At 54.8% G+C, this 14,701-nt stretch overlaps 2 protein-coding genes across 2 annotated transcripts; one reads left to right on the forward strand and one right to left on the reverse strand.

Annotated features, from left to right (window-relative positions):
• Positions 1 to 1,806: 1,806 nt before the first annotated feature.
• Positions 1,807 to 8,051, reverse strand: VOLCADRAFT_103453 (uncharacterized protein). The gene is made up of 12 exons (XM_002947461.1): positions 7,811 to 8,051; positions 7,616 to 7,677; positions 7,359 to 7,398; positions 6,713 to 6,838; positions 6,383 to 6,462; positions 5,770 to 5,878; positions 5,451 to 5,523; positions 5,079 to 5,197; positions 4,233 to 4,375; positions 3,641 to 3,740; positions 2,929 to 3,081; positions 1,807 to 2,394 (listed from the first exon to the last, which is right to left on the reverse strand). The coding sequence occupies exons 1-12, from the start codon at positions 7,877 to 7,879 to the stop codon at positions 2,230 to 2,232; spliced, it is 1,239 nt and encodes a 412-aa protein (XP_002947507.1). The 5' UTR covers positions 7,880 to 8,051; the 3' UTR covers positions 1,807 to 2,229.
• Positions 8,052 to 8,235: 184 nt separating this feature from the next.
• On the forward strand, positions 8,236 to 11,950 carry VOLCADRAFT_120471 (uncharacterized protein; the record flags this gene model as incomplete). Its single annotated transcript, XM_002947327.1, has 7 exons — positions 8,236 to 8,643; positions 8,725 to 8,951; positions 9,173 to 9,247; positions 10,147 to 10,243; positions 10,472 to 10,652; positions 10,966 to 11,193; positions 11,418 to 11,950. 7 exons carry the CDS (start codon positions 8,236 to 8,238, stop codon positions 11,948 to 11,950), a joined length of 1,749 nt encoding a protein of 582 aa, XP_002947373.1.
• Between the last annotated feature and the right edge of the window lie 2,751 nt (positions 11,951 to 14,701).

Raw genomic sequence — 14,701 nt, forward strand, 5'->3', positions numbered from 1 at the left:
AAGCTGTAGTCCCGAGGTATGGCTACTGCCGGGAAGTTTTTTGCCGCTGCAGCGCTGCCAGTACTGCTTGTGTTGTGGTCCTTAGAGTGTATGCGGTGGCTGGGTTACCCAGCTGCAGCTGCAGCCGAGCCGGGGGGCCACTCTCACAGGCAGGGTGCGGTGTGCGGGATGGATGGCCCGCATCCTAGTGTGGGCTGTGATGGAGTGGGCCAGTCAATGTGGTTAGGTTAGGCAGTCTCATGTGTAAAAAAGAGCACAGCTTGAGGGGGGGAATTTTAGGATGGTTTCGTTTTCTTCATCAGGGGCCGGTTAGCGGAATGGATTGCAAGGCGGGGTGGACGTGTGTGAATATGTATATGTGTGTATATACGTGCGACGGATGACGTAGCATGCGGGGTATGGATGGGTACGGCTGCGTGTGCCTTGAACTGCGGAGTCTGCGGTGTTTTGGTGTGACGTTAGGGGTGTATCCGTCGAGTGGTCGTGGCTCGCTTGAGAGTAAACCGGATATGGATGGTACGTCGATGGCAGCTGCAACTCAAGAACGGAGAACTTGTGTTTTCCTTGAAGTAAAAGGGCATCAATGTCAACACCAAGAACCATAATCAAGTATAATAGAAAAATGTGCCGTGTTCAAAATGCCTCAATCAAGATCTGCTCATATCATGGGCTGGCTTCCTCTAATCGAGTTCGTACTTTCATGATTTGTGACTATGTGTCGTCCGTGCTCAGTGTGATAACAATCACCCGGGTTGAGGACTTGGACATACATATATTCACGTGCACACGTACACAACCAGTCCACTATAACTCTGCGATGGACGGGTTCATGCCCTCATGCACAGCTACGTGTCTATATGTGTACGTATGTATGTCCACGGGGGAGGTGGGCAGGCGATGAGAGGGCGCACTCTGTGTAGGTTCTTTGCATCACGGTCACCCCGCCTGTCGGACAGACGGACAGACAGACTGACTGGTGGACAGGTGGACCCAGTTCAAAGGCACTGCAGGAGAAGGTTAGCAGCAGCGGCAGCATCACCGAGTTCGCGGGAATCCGGATGTAGGGAAAAGTGGTTGTGGGCTTGTGGCGCAGTGGGGAGGTTGGGGGTTAGACTGCGGGAAGGCCTTACAGGTCGCCTTGCTGCGCGGGTTTGCGCGAGGTTAATCTGGGGTTGGGGGAAATATCAATCTTGGTGCGCATTTTGCCGAGAGGCGCTATGTTTTTATTGGGGCCACTGCAGCGCTTTTCTTCTTTCCCAGGCAGGACTGCTGACTTGTTCGCGTGCTGGTGCTGTTGCCGTCGATTGCGCTGCTGCCATCTTTATGTACACGCCGCGGACGACACGGACCGGGGCAGGACGGGCTGAGGAGATGACGGGCAGATGGCGGGAGAGGAACGAGCCAGAGCTAGGTTTTGGGTTTAGGTGTTTCGTTTCATGTCTCCAGTTTTTTCCCGGTTCATTTTTGGCACATCCAAAAACGAGGTTTGGGTCTTGATTTCGACAATAATGGTGGTGATAGACGGATGTGAGGGGAGGATTTGGGGGGAGGATTTGATGAGATGGCGGCAGTAACGGTAACGGTGATTGTGCTGACCTGCGATGTGCGTACGAACTGTTGTGTCGATGTTCGATAATGGCCATGCGCCTCACTACACCCTCCCAGTGTGTGCCTATATTGCGAGGGATGTGTACGGGATGTGTACGGGATGTGTACGGAGAGGGCGCCAGGAAGCTGTATGCACAGCGGGGGCCGTTACAGAGTGCAACGAGGGATAGGTTAGGAAGGTGAGCGGGGGGCCAGGGTCGCCAGTGTTTTTACACCTCCCTGGATTTTTAATTATTCATGACGGTGCACAACTTATCGTTTGCAGGACTAGTTAGTCAACCTGTTGACATGGCTGCTCCTTCTTGGCCCGTTATACTCTTTCAATGAATAGCAACAACACCATTCGTTCATGTACAAGATAAAAATAGAGGCCTTAACCGACCTAAGGCCTCTCAGTAACCTAGATCCCAGGATTCAGGGCACAGATTCAGGATCATGGGCTACATCCGAGACTCCCTTCCCTACAGGTAACCCACGGGATCCAGGATACGAGATCCAGGATCTCGATCTGCACCACGATACGATGTCTCAAGCTAATTGTCGCCCTGCTAAAGCAGTCTGTCTGTGCGAGGCAGTTCTCGGGGAATTGGCTTTCACAACAATGCTATACGTTTGAAGGTCTCAAACCCAGTCGCCCTCCTGCAGCTTCAGCGGCAGGTAGACTTGCGTGAGGTACTGGAAACCGAAAGACGACAAGGCCTGGATCTCAGCCTTCACCTTGGTGGCCAACATCAGCTCCAGCTCCTTCACCCATTCAGGGTTGGCACGGATGAAGTCTTCTTCCAACTGAAGTACAGCGGGCAGCGTACGATGCAACATACGATATCGCACAGCGCAGCAGATATATTTTTTAAGGGGTGAAAGCGGTGGACGGGGTCGAGTTATGTGGGATGCACGGAGACGGATGTTTTCGCGAGACGTGGGAGATGAGAAGGGGCCGGAAAGCAAAGAAGCAGGCAGGCGAACATGCAGGCACGGGGGAAAAAATGACCGCGGCTGTGTGGTGGTGGAATGTTCAAAGCTCCGTCATCATCACAGCGAAATCAATGTGCAGTTTCGGAGCTCCTCTGCGTTTCCCCAAAACCCTAAACCTCCTTCCTCCTCTCCTCGCCCCTCCCTTCCTGCGCCCACGCACCCTCCCGCCGCTTCTTCTCCCTCTCCCTCTTCCAGTCCCAGCCCTACTGCACTACCCCCAAACGCTTTTCCCTTAACCTTCTTATTCCTGATCTTGTTTCCGGGTTAACAGCGAGTGCTAGACCGGGTAAAAAAACCTTGACACATGACTCTGTTCGTGCACACCACTCAGCCACGCGAACCCACCAGCCTCCGTCCCGTCTTGATATCCTCCTCCGTCATGGGCAGTCGGCACTGCTGCGGAATGTTGAAGCGGTCCAGGTCCGAGGGGCGCACACCCAACCACTTGATATCTGGTGTGGTCAGGTTGGACGAGTCGTACGACATGTTCATGCTACCCTGTACGACGGGTCAGGGTAGGAAGCGCAAAAGTCAGGTTTCTAAGAAGAAGAAGATTTGGGGATAACCAGACAGCGGCATGGTGCAACAGGACATGGCGTGTGTGCCGTGGGGGCCCGGGAAGGGAGTGGCGGCAAAGGAAAACTCCGAGAATGGGGTGGAAGTGAGCACGCGTGCGTCTTTGGAGGAACAGAACAGCTTGCGTGCATTGTAATGCGTGTATCTGTTACCGCGTGTACGGGGTAGTCGTGCAGGGTTCACACGTGCCGCAGTGTGTGCCGCGGTGGCGGAGTGGCTTTCGGGGCTCTTGCGGCAGATTGCGGGCTGCCATGAGGGAGAACCCGGCCTGTGCTGGGGACTTGGGAGCTGCAGGTCACCTGTAGCAGCTGTTACTGCTGCTGCTGCTACTGCGGCGGCAACTGGTTATTACATAACACCAGTAGAGCAGCGATAACGGGCGTACAGTAGTAGCACTAGACACCGGGATGGAGCAGAGCTGCAACAGCAGTCGCAGTTAGGCCGGCAGCAAGACTGCAACAGCACCACCTTCACGTCGTACCTTCATGTATACGGACAAGATCTTGAGGCCGTACGGATCCGAATCGACGAGTGCCAGTACGGGGATCTTGAGGGTGCTCTTCAGGCGCTTCAAAAACAACCTGCGGTGTCCCAACAGAAACAATTCGGGTCGGGTGCAACGAATTGCTGCATGTACGGCACGGTGATGGTGACGTGTACGGTGACGTGACGAATGTCTATACGGTGGGTGGGACAATAGACCGGACGAACAGAACGGACATACAGACGAACGGATAAGCGAAAGGACATGACTTGCTTTCAAGGCCCCCACATCTGTGGCCAACAACGGGGTGTGGGAAGAGAGCAGAGGTGAGAAAAGTGGATGGGAAAGAGTAAGAAGCCTGCCACAGCAGTTGGCGATCTGGGTCCGCATAGGTGGTGAAGCCCCCTCCTCCCTCCACCTCACCCAGCTCACCGCCTTCTCCCCTTCCTGCCATTAGCTTCACCAACTCCGGTGAAACCCCTAGGCCTATCTGCCTCCATCTCCACCGGGGCCCCCCCTTACCAGCGGGCAACCTTTCCCCCCAGCCACACGCTCATATGTTCACATTAGTGGACAACACCTCGCACACCTTGTAGCCACATCCGGTTGCCCCTTGGCGGTGAGGATGATGCACGGGTAGGTGTTGTAGAAGCGGTCCTCAGCCAGCCGCATGAAGGCGGCATCCTTCTCCACCAGCAAGATGAAGGCGGCATCCGAGGAAATGTCCGAGACCTGTGCGCAAGTGTGCAGGTGTGCATGTACGTGTGGAGCGTGTTATGTCGTGTTATGCGTGTGTATGTATGTCTCTGTTCAATGCAACAATCACATGTGAAGTGCAACGGGGGAACCATGACTGTTTACGTCTGTGTGCGTGTGCATGTGCGTGTGTGTGTGCATGTGTGTGTGTGTGCGTGTGGTGGTTACAGTGGGCTCCAGACTCGTGGTGGGAACCAGCTGGCCAGCTGGCAGTGCATTACTGCACATTCGTGTGGCCTCGCGCCCCGGACTCCGTCAAGGGGGTGTACGCATGTGCGCGTGCGTCCGTGTGCCGCTCGTGTGTGGTGCGGCTGGAAAGGGAAAAAGAGGGCCGGTGTTGAAGCTTCTAGAAAGGAAAGACAACCGATTCGACGGATGGGAAAGGAAAGGGAAGCGACAGGTGGGGTACGGAAACTGACGCCCACCCACACCAGCCCAGCAACCTGTGGACCCCCCTCCCCCACTCACATAATCTACACAACGCCACGCGTTCCTCCAAAGACGGCACACACTCCTCAATATACAAGCACAGCATACACAGCCCACGTGCTTGGCTACTTCCCTCAATAAGATTGCTCGTGTGTATCCTCACCGCTTCCTACATCCCAACGTCGTAAGCCAATACCAAACAAAACCCCATACAACCCGCCTGAACCCCGAGCGATCAGGGCCCTCCTACCTTGTCAATATTTGGCGGAATGGCTTTCCCCCCCACTCCCATTCTCTGACAGTCGATGAAGTCTCCGTCCTCCCGGAAACTCAGTCGACCCACCACCACCCCCTTCTCGGAAGCCACCACTGCAACAGGGAACAACAGGGAACAACAACGATAACAACAACAACGACGATGACGACGATGACGAACAAATCAAGTCATGAATGATGCATGGATGAATGTTCACGGTACCTCTGAAAAAGCAGATTCCATTCATCGTACGACCCGGATGCACTACCCAACCGACCAACAACGGTCCACATCTGTGCACGTAGCCATGCCCCTCCTTGCACCCACCTCTCTTCCTCCACCCAAACCTCCTCCCCCCATACGCACCGTTCAGACTAGAGCGGGTGCAACCCAGCATACACGCCAGGTCATCCAGGACCGCATCCGACTGGGACTGGTCCTGCGGGGGTGGTAGTGGCGGCAGCGGGTGGTCGGGTGGAAAAGTGGGGGTATGGGGTCACGGACACAGCCACCAAGGAGGGCCGTATCTGCACGCTTCTGTGCATCCGGGGCTACAACACATATAGATCGTCTCCAAGGAACAATCACCTGCTCGAGGCGCCAAGGAGCGACGAGAAGGAGGACGCGCAGGCGAAATGGGGAGGGAAACGTTAGTCAGGAGTCGGAGTCAGGTCAGGTTCCGCACCTCGAACAGCTTTACGTCCGTGTAGAAAAGGTCACGCTTGGTGACGTGAATCCTCTTGCCCACCAGCTCGTGGACCAGGCTGAGGATGCGGGCGGTGATGGCGGCCTTCCTGCGGGTGCCGCGTGTGTGGTTGTGGGGGGGTTGTGGGGGCGCGGGTGGTGGAGGGAGGTTGGTGGTGGCGATATTCGGACGGGTCGTGAGAGGCAATCTATGCGGGCAATGAAGACGAGCAAGCAGGAGAGGGGAGTAAGGCGAACCACTGAACAGCGGAGGGAAAAGAAATCCATGCGAAGGCCGAAAGGCCTTCATGCCGACGCCGCGCAGCACCAACTGCCGGAGTACAAAGCGGTGGCGAGGAACGGGAGGAGATGGGTCTCCCCGCGATGTGCAAGGAACATGGCGACGAATTGAACATGGCGACGAGTAACAGGTTATATTACCCCTTTGCAGATGTCGCGCGGGACGTGAAGGGTTAGATGGGCAGTGGGCTCAGGGCCGGGAACCCGTATCGGAAAGAGACCCCCCCCGCAGCATGAACAGTTCAGCAGGAAGGCACAAGACAGGCTTTACGTTCCCCTCTTCAACTGCCGTCCCCGTCCCTGCGCGGCCGCACCTGCAAGTGGCGGTGTTTGCGAAAGGCCTCTTGGACACCGTATCCCGTAGCACGATTCGGTCCAGCTCGGGGACGTACATCTGCAGGTGGGACATCTCCACACGGCCTCGGAACGTGATGCGCGGTGAAATGCGGTGACGCCGGAGCCTGCCCACACATACGCATCTCCCCCGCTCACCTCCCTGGGCGGCGTTAAACCCAACAAGATTGGACAGACAACATCAACCAGGCCATCCCCAGCAGCACTGGCCCTGGGGCCCAATTTTCCCCTGACACCAGATCAGGCCGTCTCTACGGCAACCAGCGCGGATCACAGCCCCGCTACCCCACCTGGTTCCCCTTGGCTCGGGAGGGTATATCAAAGCTAAAGCCCTCCCCATCCATGATACTGGCAGCCACTGCGTAGATGGCCGTCTCGATCTCCGCCAGTACCTCGTCCGTGTCCTTGTCCACCACCTGCAATGTCAGGGAAAACAACCCATGGCCATGCCAGTTGGCAACACGGCCCCAAACCAGCAATGAGAGCTTCGGCATCTTTCACATCGCATCCGACAGCACTTGCCATCCCAACCGCCTAAGAAGCGGCGTCGATTAACGTTAGGAACGGCAATAACCCGGCGATACTTTGCGTGGGCTTTTTGAAGCGCAGTATGCGAACGACGGACAGTGTGGTCCTGAGCCGAGGTGTGTACGTGCACGTGTGCATGCAATTGAAGGATACGTGTGTTACACTGTGTGCATTCGGACGCAGGAGTACTCCGTGAGTAGGTATGTGATAAGCTGGCGCCGTAGATCAAACAGAACGAACGAAGGCTTTCTATCTGCCACTATGGAGGCTTTCTATCTGCCACTTGCATGCGCTAGTGTAAGGGTTCATCAAGAGCGCAGCACGCGTCCCTGCCCCGTCCGGGTTCCTTCCGGATCCGCTTCCTCACCGAATCTCATTCCCTGCCCGCGTAATTTTGTATTAACCAACCTCGCGGCAGTTGTACGGCAGTTTCAATTCGCCCAGGGTCCTGCCGTTTCGCCGGCGGGGAGTTTGGGGAAAGCCGCCGGAAAATGGGGGTTGGAATCAGGGTAGTCGAAGATAGGTAAGCAAGTACAGAAACGAGGCCGCGTCGCGGGGATACGAGGAAGGGGAAAATGGAGTCATTAGGGGTATGAGTTTGTTTTTGCGCCGCGTGCTTGGTGTGCGCGCAGCGCTAGGGTTTGACGAACGCGATGGCGGCTTACTTTTCAATTTCGTTGTTGCCTTTAAGTTCTGCCGCCAAGGCTTTGACCTTCTTCAGCACGTCCTGCGGAGGTTTGCAGCGGACAAAGTAAAAACCTCTCCTATTGGCCCTCGGGTCATTCATGACAACCAATCCTTGAAGTTGATAGGGATGCGGACAGCATTATCAGCCGAACGTCAATTCATGCCATTCACACCTCTGCAGCGCGGATTTTCTTGCCCTTAGCTATGGCAAGCGCCTGTTCCGTCCCCCCCCTTTTCGACATTTATGCCAACTTTTCTCTCACACGTTGAGGTGCTGGTACTCTCAACTCCGAAGTGTGATAAAAAAAGAAGTTCCGCTAACTGTCTGTCCGGCGTTGCAACTTGCTGCCGTTTACCCGCGCTTCTTAATTCATGTTGCCGGAAATTTATTGCAGGGCGCTACATTATTTGGTTTCGTATTCTTATCGTTTCTCATCTTTCCTGTGGCCGCGGGTCTTGGGTATTGTGGTTATCCGGCAGTACAACTGCGTACGATCGGACGCAAGAACAGGGCTGTGGCACTATATCCCTTCCTGTCCACACTACTTAGGCAGTCGACACCTTACGTTTGAGTATTTTGCAAGCATAACTTGTTATAATGTCGGACAGAGCAGAACACCGTGAACGGGAGCCAAATTCTGTTTCCAAAGGTGACGGCAGGGACGACCGTGACCGTGACCGCGACCGCGACCGTGATAGGGATCGTGACAGAGATAGAGATCCTCCTTTAAAAGAGTACCTACCAACAAAGGACTATGCTAAGGACTTTCCACCACGGGATTATTCTTCCAGAGATTATCCGCGTGGCGACACTGGTTATCACAACAAGATTTATGTTGGTGGCTTGGAATTCTCTGCAACCAAGGAGGACATTGCGGAAGTATTTTCGCGTGCGGGAAAGGTGCTCAACGTGCAGCTGGTGATGGACCATGAGACCCAGCGCTCAAAGGGCTATGCGTTCGTCACGTTTGCGGACGACGATGCATATGAATATGCTATCAAGCGGGTGAGGACAACTTATTGTTTCAGTTTTCTGTCGCATTGCCCTGCCAGTTTGGATAAGAAGGTTGCATTTGCTTATCTGCAGATGAACGGCGTCACGGTCAGGGGCAAGGAGGTCAAAGTCAATAAAGCGTTGAACCCAGACGAAAAGGCTGACCGTGGGCCACCCCGTGACCGGGATCCTGGCCATGGCCGTTACATTCCGCCGCGTCCATATAGCAACGATAGGCCACATTTTGACAAACCACCCGGCCCGAAGAGCAAGGGTTTCCGCGTCACAATATCGGGACTGCCAACGCATTACACCTGGAGGTGCGTCTTCCACAAGGTTATTTTTCTGGGGCTTTTGGCCTCCCCGCATCACCCACGCGTGCATTACTTGAACACGGTGCAAGCATAGTAGGCGCCAAACCCCGAGATGGGTTACGCAACTGTGATCAATTGCCTTGCTCCTCGCTAAGGAGCTTCCCTCTACTTGATCCTGTCCAACCCTTACATAACTTTCATGCACAACCCAACCGCCATGCGTGCAGAGAGCTGAAGGACTTCTTGCGCAATACTACTGCCGCACAACCCACCTATGCGAATGTGGAGCGCCCTGGATACGGGTACTGTCACGGGGCTTTTGCAGAGGTTCCATCCGCTATGTTCATGGGGACCTCTTTCTTGAGTCCAGCTGGCTTTTTTTGGTGCAAAAGCAGCGACACAGCGGGCTGATCTTGGGCACATTGACTAACCGCACACACACCTATGTCAGGTTCGCCTGTTGGAATGTGGGTTTGTACTCTTGGGTCTATCTCCATCGCCTGCCCAGCCTTTGCTTTGCACTGGCCTTAGCGCAGCCGGGACGGCCAAGGCTTACTTCGGCCCCAGCTTTCGCCGCCTCTGGTTTGTGGATTCGTGGGCTTCAAGTCCTTGCGCACGCACGTGTCTCCGGGCCTGGGCCCAGATGTTTTTCATTTGAGTTGGAATAACGGCGTCGGCCAGCACGGTCCGGTGGTGTACTCCTTGAGACTTCTATTTATCCCTCCTTGGGTGGAGGCATTGGTGGTAGCAGTTTCTATGATAGCAGGGCCGCCGCGAAGCTGTGACAGCATTCTTAATGGTGGTTCAAGTGTGGTTCTAAACAAATATTTACCATTGGATGGGACTTGCGCCACGTGCCGCCCGTCCCATTTCTTTACGTGACTCCGTAATTAATGTTGTCTTGGTGCTCTGGTCGTCAGGCAGATTGTACTAGGTAGGCGCACCTGGTAATATGTTGGGTGGGAAGCAGCTCAGAGCAGCCGACTTCCGTGATTTTACATAACCGTATCGGGAAGCGACGGGAGGAGCTACTTGCATGCTTCGAAAGCTGCAATGGGCCTTAGCACACACATCAACCAACAATTTTGCAACTCATAGACAGCCGCATCGGTATGGTGAGTACGCATGTTTTCTTGGAACGGTTGTGCGAACCTTTTCCCCTGTGCCGTATGCGTGCTTGATTTTATGCCGTGGTGTGCAGCGTGGGCGAGTGGACATCCTCAGAGGAGCGGCGCAAGGCTATCGAGCGACTGGATGGCATGCGTCTGGAAGGAGGCGAGCTACGCTGTGTGCCGCTGGTGAGTGCAGAGGCCAGCGGAATGTGAACTTGCTGGGGTTGTACTCCTCCTAAGGCGTCCCGGTGCGTTAAATGCTGTCTATATCTCGTTTCTGTCCTTTATCTGAGAGCGCCTAGCTATCAATATGGTTGCTGTGCTAAGATTTTGCCAAAAATGCTGTTCGTCGAATAGGAAGAGGATCGTGGCGATCCTAGCTACGGCGGTGGAATCTCTCATCACCGCTCCGAGCGTCCTGGGAGTGGGTATGATGACCCCGGTTACGGCCGCGGGGAACGCGGCCGTGGCAGTTGGCACGACGACCGGTATCACCCTGGATCATACGAGGGCGGTCGAGGTGGTAGCAGCGCCGGGTACGATGATCGTTACCCGGACAAGTATGGCGGCGCTCGGAGCCCCGGGCCTCGCGTAGGTGAGTTATCCTATTTATGGATTTAAGTCTTTTACATTCTGGTTGAGGGCATGTCGTCAGCACGTTACTGCCCTTTGTTCAGATAAATAACCTCGCAATCTTTCGGATGTTGTGCAAGGCAGGCGCGTGCATACCAGCAGCCCTGTTCACGGTGTTCGGGAAATACTTGCATGATGTCTGTTGCTAGGTGGCTACGATGGGCCTGCCAGTGGCCGCTACGACGGGGGCGGATTTGCACCGCGTGAAGGAGGTCGTGACCCTGGTGGCTACAGCCGCGATGGACCCGGTGCGAGCTACAACCCTCGCGACCCAGGTTACGTTTCGCGCGATCCGCCCAGCTACGCCGGTCGAGATGGCCCAGGGTATGGGCCCAGCGGTGGCTACAGCTCGCGTAGTGGCGGCAACTATCCACCAACAGGCGGCTACAGCTCGCGCGAGCCTCCTCCGCGTAGCGCTGGTAGTTATGATGACCGGTACCCTGACAAGTACGGCGGCGGCAGGGCCGAGTATCCGGGCGGCGGTGGCGGCGGCGGTCGGCCAGGTGCGTGCCATACTCTTACCGCAAGCATCTTGTTTGTTGGTCGTGGTTGAAAGGACGACTTGGATTTCCAGTGTGCCTCATGGCATATGAAGGCTGCAAATGCCTCCCTATAACCCTTAGAAAGGACGTGCTGGATTGCTGAGCTCGCCTTCGGGGCCCTTTTGTACGTTGCTTAGCTTGTTGGTGTATCACGTCTGCATATTGTTCGCCTCTTGTCTCGACAGGAGGGTACGATGTGGATGGCGGCGGCAGGGGCGGGCGATACGATGCTGGTGGCTATGATGGGGGCCGCCGGGAGCCAGGGTATGTCCCGCCGTCAAAGGAGCCCTACGGTGGTCGCGACCGTGAATTTGCGTTCGCACCTCGCGACGCGCCTTATGCAGGCACTCGAGGGCCCAGCGGTGGGCGGGATGTAATTAACGATCGGAGGTACGAGGGTAGCGGTGGTGGTTACGAACGTGGTGGTGGGCCTGGTGGTGGCAGTGGATACGATAAAGGCCACGACAGAAGTTACGACCGTGGGTACGGATATGAGCCCGGCGGTGGCAACTACAAGTCGGGCGGCACAGGAGCTGGCGGAGGTTACGGCGCATCTGGTCGTACGCCACCTTCCACGGCGCCCGCAGGCCGTAGTGGAGGAGAGCGCGGCGGCAGCAGCTATCCGCCAGGCGGTTATGAGAGCAGCGGGCGGGGTGGCCCAGACCGGAATTACCCAATCAGCCGGACAGGAGCTTATGAACGCCCTGCACCCTACTAGGTTACTAATGACTGGCGCGCGTTGCATTGAAATTCTGAAGTTACGACGGATTCTGCATTGCGTTGAAAACTTAGACTTACTGGCACGCGGAAATGTATACAATTTATCGCACTCTGTTACACGTGCGAGGCGGTAGCTAATTTTTCAATGCTGCGGTTTCGGGATTGGGTGCAAGTATTGTTGGGTTTGCATCTGGCATGCATATTGTGATGCACGCTTCCTTATGCGTTGGGTTGCTGATAGAGGTTGGGTAGGGCACCAGTACGCAAATTCAACCTTGATTCCTATTATTCTGTTTAATTACTGCGGACGGCAGAGACGGACGTGCAGTGTGGGAATGGCAAGATTTGGGCCTGTGATTTCGAAGGTCGGGAGATGGCCTTGGCGTAAGCTCCTCCATGCCGCCTCATTCCTTGTTGCCATTTCTACCTGCTAGACGCCCCCTCCTTTGCGACTGTTAAGCAAGCTGAAATGGCAAAGACAAATGCACCACGGAACGATGGCAACTGCTGTTTCCCACCGCATTTCGGTTGTGGTGATCCTGCGCTGTCTGGAACGCGTGGGCGGCATGGCGCGCGGTTTTGGAAGCGCACCATTTCCACGCAAGCCCATCGGGCCGTCGAGTTTTGTCCATGTGCCGCTGGGAGTCGACGGCGATTTCGGACATGACGTAAACGTGGTGGGCTAATTGTGGTGGACAATGTGTGTTTCTTAACCTGTTCTGACTTGGCGTCGCCGCTGACAGTGCGAAAGCGGAGCAGGAGTAATCTTAATTTCTTTCGCCTTCACGTAAGGGCGTGTGGGTAGGTAGGAACTTCATACGCTGATGAGCATGACATCGTAAGGGTTCAATCGCCGCAGGGTTGCACCTGGCTGCATGCCGTTGAATTTGTCGTTGTTGCCGGTACATTGCCGAATGAGTCGTTGTTGCCGGTACAATGCCGATCGCTTTTACGGCTTGTCCAGCAACACGACCCAGGACAAGTTGCCTCTCACTTGGAAGTGTTGGTTATGTTACAGTGAAACATAATTTCCGACGGTTTCATGGGTATCGGGGCACTCCATTTGGAAGGGACTAATATCTGAGCAAGGGCAGCTTACACTGGCTATCTAAGTTTTTCCGCTGTAATGCGCTCGTGTTAAACTCCGTCCGAAGGCTTGTAATGTAATGTAATGTTACAGAGTGGGAGGCTTCTGGGCCGCTTTATCACATTGTCAGTTCTACGATTTATCACCTTACAGCACCATCCACCACTACCACACTGTCTTCGCCATACGAACTGTAAGTCCAAGGCGGCGGATCCAGCCTTCAGGGACCCCTCCTCATCCATTCACCCGAACATCCGAAGAGACTGAGGGTTCGGCAATCGCCACCAATCCAGCGTGCGAATCTGGTCCATCAACTGTGACCTCAACTCCACATCTCAGCAGCTAGCCATTAACTCGCGCTCCTGACTAAATTGGGGGTCTCCCCGGGAATCGAATCCAGGACCTTAAACCGCTAATTGCAGTAGTGTCAACCCAGACCAGACCGAAGGCTTGTGTATGAAATCGAGTTATGAGCGCAGGTTGTCCAACATTGACGTCAGTGCACACCGTGCGCGCCGACTGCCCAACAAGAGCATTTCCTCACTACTTTCTCCAGGTCGCCGCGCGAGGTTTTTTTGACCACCCTCTGCTCGTCCAACTACAGCTGCTACCTTCCTGCGGCAGCAGCCCAGGTGCAGCTCAGCAATTAGTTATGCACGTATATAAGGAATGTGATTGGCTACATAAATTCGACTACTGCAGCATATCCGTGCACACAAAGGCTGTAAATGTCATTCTTGTGTTCGCGGGGGTTAGGTTTCAGAAGGGCTTGGTTCAGTGGCTTGCAGTACAGGTGCTAAGGCAAGGGCGACACCGCGCTTGGTCAATGTTGTGTTTCCTCAATGAGGAGGTCAACATCGGGGTTTCCTGGGTTGGCCTGCCTCGTAGCAGCATAGGTTGTCTGGGCCCACGGGTCCCCTGTGAAAGCAGGAATTGCCACCATCACGGCTTATGGGCACGTGAATGTTCCTATTGTATGATCTCACCATTGATGTAAAAATTAATTAATGAGGTCGTGATAAAGTCGCCAGCGCCCAACCGAACCTTCGGGGTTATCCCAGGAGGAGCGTACAGCATTCCGGCGAAGCCTGATCGTGAACAAATTCAAAATTATTATCACAATTAAGGATTTGGTATATGCCAAATGATCAGCTGTAGATGGATTTCGGCTCCATTTTGTCCCTGCACGGAGCTCTTTTCATAATCGGGCATGCGGTCTTAACTTGTGGGCATTTTCGGCAATAGTGCACGGCATTACAGCGCGCCGCGAGTTGCGCTGTCACAAGTGCGCTGGCGAACGATCTACTGTCAAGAATTAGGTTAGACCTGTGTTTGATGTACCTGAAGCTTTAAATTCGACCGTAGGGCACAACAGTTTTGTGTACAAAGTTATCACATGAAGCTGATCTCTTAACGCCTCACGAGGGTAGAGGCGGCGTCTTTTGCGAAAGCTGGCTTACTGCCAAGGTCACACCGACGCAAGCTACCGTCCTGTTATTTTAGCCTCTGGGCACAGTTATTCATTGCAGAGCTGTCACCTGTAAGACTCACAGGAGCTTTTGCATCCTTGCCGGAATCGCGGGAAGCCGCGCAACCTAGAGCAATCTTTTCCTATTCCTCTCAAAGGAACCGCGTCGCTGGTCCGCATCGCTTGGTGCCTCA

Source organism: Volvox carteri (assembly GCF_000143455.1).
Source record: "Volvox carteri f. nagariensis unplaced genomic scaffold VOLCAscaffold_6, whole genome shotgun sequence".
NCBI classification, from domain to species: Eukaryota; Viridiplantae; Chlorophyta; class Chlorophyceae; order Chlamydomonadales; family Volvocaceae; genus Volvox; species Volvox carteri.